The sequence below is a fragment of the Nicotiana tabacum genome, chromosome 1 (assembly GCF_000715075.1).
Source record: "Nicotiana tabacum cultivar K326 chromosome 1, ASM71507v2, whole genome shotgun sequence".
Taxonomy (NCBI): Eukaryota; Viridiplantae; Streptophyta; class Magnoliopsida; order Solanales; family Solanaceae; genus Nicotiana; species Nicotiana tabacum.
This window is the reverse complement of record NC_134080.1, coordinates 112,711,240-112,718,954: the sequence shown is the minus strand read 5'-3', so window position 1 is coordinate 112,718,954 and position 7,715 is coordinate 112,711,240. Positions and strand designations below refer to the sequence as shown.

General features: G+C 35.6%; 1 protein-coding gene across 1 annotated transcript; it reads right to left on the bottom strand.

Annotated features, from left to right (window-relative positions):
- Nucleotides 1-439: 439 nt before the first annotated feature.
- On the bottom strand, nt 440-7,189 carry LOC142163508 (uncharacterized). Its single transcript, XM_075220803.1, has 5 exons — nt 6,901-7,189; nt 1,838-2,655; nt 1,604-1,747; nt 1,354-1,492; nt 440-1,077 (listed from the first exon to the last, which is right to left on the bottom strand). Exons 1-5 carry the CDS (start codon nt 7,187-7,189, stop codon nt 440-442), a joined length of 2,028 nt encoding a protein of 675 aa, XP_075076904.1.
- Nucleotides 7,190-7,715: the final 526 nt, after the last annotated feature.

Below are 7,715 nucleotides of genomic sequence, written 5' to 3'. Positions count from 1 at the left end.
TAAATATTTTTAACCCTATAATCAATAACCCGGATAATTCAATAAATCCATTTTAAGCTAAAATAGAAGCATAATTTCTAGCAAGTCCATGACCCGGGAATATATTTATCCAAATTGTTATAAACATATTGTGAAATTGGTGTAGTAATTTTGTGTTGAATTATTGTGCAATTATTAAGTAAGTTGTAAATTGGTTCTTTATATATTTTGTGATAATTTAGCTTGAATTGATAATTGTTTGAGTCTACATCAGTCGATAAGTTGATCACAATTCCTCGTGGGAACGATACTTTACTTACTACTATATTACTTGTCGATCGCGTACACTTGCGTGAGTGTTTTGGTCGCAACAAGTTTTTGGCGCCGTTGCCGGGGAATTGAAATTAGCTACTTGATTGTTTGGAAGTAGGCATATTTCTGGGTAATAGAATATTGACCCTCACCTCTTTAATTTCACACTTTGCTTTTCAACACTCCCACTAACTTCACCATTCTCAATGAATCTTGCATTACCGGTTTCAACAATTCTCGAACTATGGTTTGGACAGTAAAACACATACCCTTTAGATTTCTCTGGGTAACCAATAAAGTAACCACTTACTATTCGAGAATCTAATTTCTTTTCTTGTGGATTATAAACTCTAGCTTCCGCTAGGCAACCCCAAACATGCAGGTGCCTTAAACTAGGTTTCTTTCCTGTCCACAGTTCAAAAGGGGTCTTTGGAACTGCCTTACTAGGAACCCTATTTAATAAATATACAACGGTTTTAAGAGCATACATCCACAATGATTTGGGTAATGAGGAATTACTTATCATGCTCCTAACCATATCCATAAGTTTTTGATTACGTCTTTCTGCCACACCATTTTGTTGAGGTGTTCCTGGCATAGTATACTGTGCACATATGTCACGTTCCTCGAGGAACTTTGCAAATGGACCTGGACATTGTCCTGATTCATTATATTTTCCATAATATTCACCACATTTATCTGACCTAATGATTTTCACCTTTCTATCTAATTGCCTTTCAACCTCATTAATAAATACCTTGAGAGCATCTGTTGCTTGAGATTTTTCTTTCAGCAAATAGATGTATCCATAACATTAAAAATCATCGATAAAAGTGATAAAAATATTTCTCTCCACCAAAGATGGAACATCCAAGGGTCCACAAATATCGGTGTATATAATTTCAAGAAGTTGGGTGCTTCTTGTGGCACCTTTCTTACTATGCTTGGTTTATTTTCCCTTAATGCAATCCAAACATAAAGTAAGATTAGTAAAATTTAGATTTGGAAGAATCTCATTCTTTACTAATCTTTCTAACCTTTCTTTGTATATATGGCCCAAACGTCTATGCCACAAGTAAGTAGAACTTTCATTTAGTGAACTACGTTTAATTCCAACATTATATTGAACAGTAAGAAGGGATTCAGAAAAACCAATATCGAGTTTCAATTTATATAAACCATCACTAAGAAAACCAGAACCCTAAAAAATAGCATTCTTATATAAATTGAAACATCTATTTCCAAACTTTAAACCAAATCCAGAAACATCAAGTCTTAAAAGAGAAATCAAATTCCTAGAAACTGAAGGTACATAAAGAGTCTGTAATAGATCAAGGTGACGTCCAGTCTCTAGGATCAAACAATAAGTCCATATGCTTTCGATTGGAGCCTTCATACGATTTCCCATGAACAAGAAATCCTTATTTGGATTTGTAGTTTGGATCGTAAGGAATCCCTGCAACATAGTAGATACATGAGCAGTTGCATCAGAATCAAGACATCAAGTATTATTAGGAACTTCTACTAAATTTGATTCGAGACATACAAAAGCACTAATTGTACCTTTCTTTTCAAACAATGCTTTACATTTTAGGAAATCTTTCTGATAGTGTCTTTCCTTGTTATAGAAACGACATGTATCTGCCTTATTTTCCTTGTTAGCATCATGTTGAGCTTTAGCGGGTGCTTTTTTCTTCTTGAACTTATTGGCCTTCACTTTAAGTCCTTTACCAGCTCCTTGACCCATGAGGTTAATTGAATGACTCCCTTGTTTCTTCAGTCTTGACTCCTCCTGAATAAGTATACTGGACAATTCACTAACATTCCACTTATCTTTAATAGTGTTATAGTTAATTTGAAAAGGTCCATACTCAGGAGGCAACGAGTTCAGAATAAACTGAACCAAGAAAGAATCATTCACTTTCATCCCCAAGGTCTGAAGTCTTGCTGCAATGTTAGTCATCTCGATGATATGATTTTGCATACTACACGACCCATCAAACTTCATGGTCGTGAGTTCAACCATTAGTGTACCAGCGAGAGACTTATCTGTAGAACGAAAACGTTCTTCCACAAACTTCAGGTATTCCCTGGCACTTTCTGTTTGTGGAATAGTACTCTTAATATTGTTGGCAATATTCATTCGCATAAACATAAGGCTTAGCCTGTTAGAGCGTTCCCATATTTTATAGAAAGACTTCTCATCCGCACTGCTCGAATTAGTAATGGCAACGGGTTTATCATTTAGCAGACCCAAGTCAAGATCCATCACACCTAAGTGGAACTGGACTTGTTTACGCCATTCAGAGAAGTTCAATCCGTTGAACACAGTAACAGACGAAGCAAGCGAATGAAAAGGGATAGCTACAAAATAGATAATACATGCTCACAAATCAATATGGATTCAACAAAACAGTTAAAGCATATCAAAATTCTCCTTTGGGTAAATACTACGACATACTATCATAATTTAAGTGTCGTTTAGTCTTTAGTAGGTAATTAAATATTTTTAACCAAATATATATGCCATCTTTGGACAGAAAATATATATTTGACTAAGAATATTAATTTACCTCATCATATTCACTAATCATAGAATAATTGATTCACCTTTGGGTAAATCTTTAAGTTCTAGCAATAGTGAAAATTAATTTATCCATTTATTTTCAATCATAGGCATTTCATTAATTTCATGGATAAACTATAATTTTATGTATGCAAACTTCTTATGAACATACTAGTTTGGCCACTTTGGTGACTAATAAACTATATAAACATAAATGCACACATAAAATAAGCATCAAGAAATTTTATGCATGTGAATATTTTAAACAATGTTGTTTGATCCCTTTGGTGACTAACAAACTACATAATTTCAAAATATACATTAATTAAGCACTTTCTGCTAATAACGTTAACTATCTAATATTTAATCCTTGGATGGCAGTGAAACTCTAATGGAGATCAAACACCTAATATTTAATCCTTAGATAGTAGTGAAACTCTGAAGGAGATCAAACAGACAATTGCATAGACATTAACATTAGGCAAATAGGCAGTATAGGGATTCAACATCAAATACTCCTTTTATTTAATTTATAAAGATCATGGCCCCAAATTACTTAAAAGTAGTAACCATCATCAGTATTTTTCGTAATTTTAATCAACATAACTTCATTCAATGCTACATCACATTTGAAAAGGATAAAGATATAAATAAATATATCTCGACACTTCAACACCAAACCAACAGAGACTAGTATTTTAATTCTTAGTATAGTGTTGTATTATTAATTGCACAAAGAACGTGAAGTCCGAAAACGGATATAAAACACAAAAACAGAAAATAATTGTGCGCATTAATTTTCTTCCATGGCTACAGTAATAAGGTGGCACACATATTACATATATGTGTTTAGCATTACATTCTTTATCGAAGATTATCAATTCAAATCCCAGGCTCATGATACCACATGTAAGCATAAATTTAATTTACACCAGGATCTTGAACATGATAATCTTATACAAAATTGTTATAGAAAACATACATGAAGCGGAATCCATTATCTTGAAGCGGAAGCGTTAATCGGTAATCGGTTTCTCGCCCCTTGCCCTAACTTTACGTTACTGCCTACTTTAGTGATGGAAGAGGGAATAAAAATACGGTAACCCTAATGAGTGAGGAGAGGACCAATTTATAGAGGTTGTCACTTAATCTGGTACCCATCAAGTAACCAATCGGACGGATGAAATTTGATAATTAATTAAATATTAATTATGGGCCTTAAACCTATTGGGCCACACACACGTAAGAAAAATAACTTACAGTCCATTCTTTTGAAAGGTTCCTTGCCTTCGTAAATGGCATCACAGGTGAAATCCCTGTTGGAGTACTAATAGGGGTATATGATCAGTTTTGAGTTTGTCCTCCAATTTTGAGGAGTCTTAGTGATTTAGATTTATCAAGAAATCAATTCATAAGACAAATTCCAAGCACAATTGGACAACTACAGAATTTGGTGAATCTTTCATTGTCGATGAATAATTTTGAAGGTTCTATACCTGAATCATTCGGAGACATGGTTGCTCTAGCATGCTTAGCTAGGATCTATCTAGAAATAACCTTTCTGGTATGATTCCCGAGTCTTTGGTGAATCTTAAACAACTCACCTATCTTAATGTGTCTTCTACTGCCTCACTGGTAAAATTCCAAGTGGAGGACGTTTTGCAACTTGACAGCTAACTCTTTCATGGGTAACACCAAATTGTGTGGAACATCTCAAATCACCGTGGTGAAATGTATAATCAATAGCCCGAAGAGTAGAAAGAAGAGAAGGGCTTTAACTTTTGTTCTTGTATTAATTGCAGTAGCATTAGTAGTCACAACCATTTTCATGGTTTGGCTGCTGAAATACCGAAAAAGAAATAGACAACTTGCTATATCAGATTTGATTGGCCAATCCCATAAGAGGATCTCTTACTATGAAGTTGTTCGAGGGACAAACAACTTTGACGAAGCCAACTTGATTGGCAGTGGATGCCTTGGTTTAGTATACAAAGGAACATCGCCTAACTAATGTTTGGAGTCCAGATAGTGCTTTAATGAAGATGGCAGGCAGTATCAAATAAAAAGGAACAAAATGCAAATACTACGTAAACTTTTAATTTTTTTTAATTGATGTAATTAAATAATTTAAAGTATATTTTAACCTAGGCTTGCATTAGGGAAAACTCTCTATAATTACCCATAAAAATCAAGCTAATTCCTCTTGCCTAGCTATTTATTTTTTTACCCATCAAACTGTTGGGAATAAACGCCGTAAAAATAATATTCACGGTATTCGTGATAAACGCGGACCACTAAGTTATGGTTAAATCAGCAAGAATAAAAATGCAGCAAAAATGACACCAAGATTTTACGTGGAAACCCTTCTTAATAAGGGAAAAACCAAGGCCAATAAGAACGACTGATATCACTATAGCAAGGAATTTTACACTGTGTAGTAACGAGTACAAATACTCCTAAGACTACTACACCCTCAAAAGAAAAAAAATGCTCATTTTGTTTTTTCCACCTCGCTATAATATCTCTCACACTCTATTTTTCTTCACATACTATTTTCTTATAATCTATGGAATACCTTGTTCTCTCTCTCTCACTCAAATGTATTGTCTGAGGTTTTTGGTGTATAGAAATGAGAGCCGAAGCTCTCCTTTTATAGGCAGAGCCTCGCCTACTACACTTGACATTTTTCTTTTGCAGCCTACCCTTTTTGACAATGCAGAAGAAAAAATTGCTGTCAACTTTGAAAAAACCAACAAAGGAAGAAAATTCTTCTTAAATTTATGGGATGGACCCCACAAATCTCCCCCTCCAGTCTCATTCACCTGGAGGAGGTAACACCGAAGATTTTAGATTGAGCGCATGCCGACAAGTTCTTTGCAAAGCTCGAACTTGTCTCTTGGTACTACTTTTGTCAACATATCTGCAGGATTTTCACTCGTGTGAATCTTTTTGACTTGAAGTGATTTGTTCTCCACTTGCTCACGAATCCAATGATATCTGACGTCGATGTATTTTGTTCTCGCATGGTACATGGAGTTTTTGCTTAGGTCTATTGCACTCTGATTGTCGTAATAGACAACATATTTCATCCGTCGTAATCCAAGTTCTTGAAGAAATCTCTTGAGACATATTATCTCTTTGCCAACTTCAGTAGCCGCAATATACTCCGCTTTAGTTGTAGATAGTGTGACACACTTCTGCAACTTTGACTGTCATGATATAACTCCCCCTGAAAAAGTAAACAAATATCCAGTAGTGGATTTTCTGTTATCAAGGTCACCTGCCATAGCAGAATCTGTATAGCCCTTCAGAATTGGATTTGATCCTCCAAAACATAAGTATTCACGTGAGCTTCCTCTTAGAAACTTGAGTATCTATTTTACAGCTTCCCAATACTCTTTTTCTGGATTTTCGAGAAATCTGCTAACAACACCGACTACATGAGCAATATCTGGTCGAGTGAATACCATTGCATACATCAAAATTCCAACAGCAGAGGAGTAAGGAATCTTGGCCATTCTCTTTTTTTCCTCCGTTATTGTAGGACACATCTTCTTACTCAACTTCAGATGACCAGGAAGGGGTGTGCGAACCAACTTAGCACTTTTCATATTGAAGCGCTCCAGTACACGTTCTATGTACTTCTCCTATGACAAGTAAAACTTTCTTTCGTTTCTCGAACGAGTAATTCTCATGCCCAAAATCTGCTTAGCATGACCCAAGTCTTTCATTGCAAAAGACTTATTCAACTGTTTCTTCAACTCGTCAATCTTGGAAGCATCCATGCCCACAATCAACATATCATCCACATATAGCAAGAGGATGATAAAATCATCATCAGAAAATCTTTGTACAAACACACAGTGATCTGAAGAAGTCTTTTTGTAGCCTTGCTCCCCCATAACAGACTCAAACTTCCTGTACCACTGTCCGGGAGCTTGTTTCACTCCATATAGACTCTTTTTAAGTTTGTATACAAGATTTTCTTTACCTTTTGCCTTGAAGCCTTCAGGTTATTCCATATAAATCTCCTCTTCTAAGACCGTGAAGAAAAGCAATCTTCACATCCATCTGCTCAATCTCCAAATCAAGACTGGCAGTCAAACCAAGACCTGTCCGAATGGAGGACATTTTCACTACAGGAGAAAATATTTCGTCAAAGTCAATACCTTTCCTTTGACCAAATCCTTTGACAACCAATCTAGTTTTGTATCTGGGCTTCAAACTATGTTCTTCGGCTTTAACTTTGAATACCCACTTGTTCTTCAAAGCTCTCATGCCCTTAGGCAATTTCACCAACTCATAAGTATGGTTCTCATGTAGAGATTTCATCTCATCTTGTATGGCTTCAATCCATTGATCCTTGTGTTCATCTTCTATAGGCTCCGCATAACATTCAGGTTCTCCCCATCAGTGAGTAATACATACTCATTGGGTGAATAACAGGAGGAAGGAGTACGAGGTCTAGAAGACCTCCTGAGTGGAATATCTAACTCGTCCACAGCTTCGTGAGTAGGAGCATTTACATCATCAGCATTAGCATTGTTATCACCATCACCATCAATATGCTGATCTGAAATATGGTTCTAGGCATTGTCACGACCCAATTCCATTATAGGTCATGATGGCTCCCAACACCCTTGTCAGGCAAGCCAACGCGTAAGTATTAATAAGTTTTCATTTTCACTTTACTAAAACAAGTACATAAATTACTAAATTTGAAGTTGAAAGCATGTGATAATTAGTAATGTACAAAAATAGTTATACAATCCCCAAAAGAATAGTCTACCAATGTGTGTGCCAAGACCTGATGTCACAAGTTTATGGGCAACTAGTAGAATATACAAAAGAACAAATC

What these genes read in the sequence shown, in the direction of transcription:
- LOC142163508 (XM_075220803.1), bottom strand. Translation starts at nt 7,189, where the DNA reads ATGAAATCTCTACATGAGAACCATACTTATGAGTTGGTGAAATTGCCT. An exon ending in GAAGATTGCTTTTCTTCACG is followed by an intron (nt 2,656 to 6,900) that starts GTCTTAGAAGAG and finishes TCTATTTTGTAG; the next exon opens with CTATCCCTTTTCATTCGCTT. An exon ending in TACTTACTTGTGGCATAGAC is followed by an intron (nt 1,078 to 1,353) that starts GTTTGGGCCATA and finishes ATTTGCTGAAAG; the next exon opens with AAAAATCTCAAGCAACAGAT.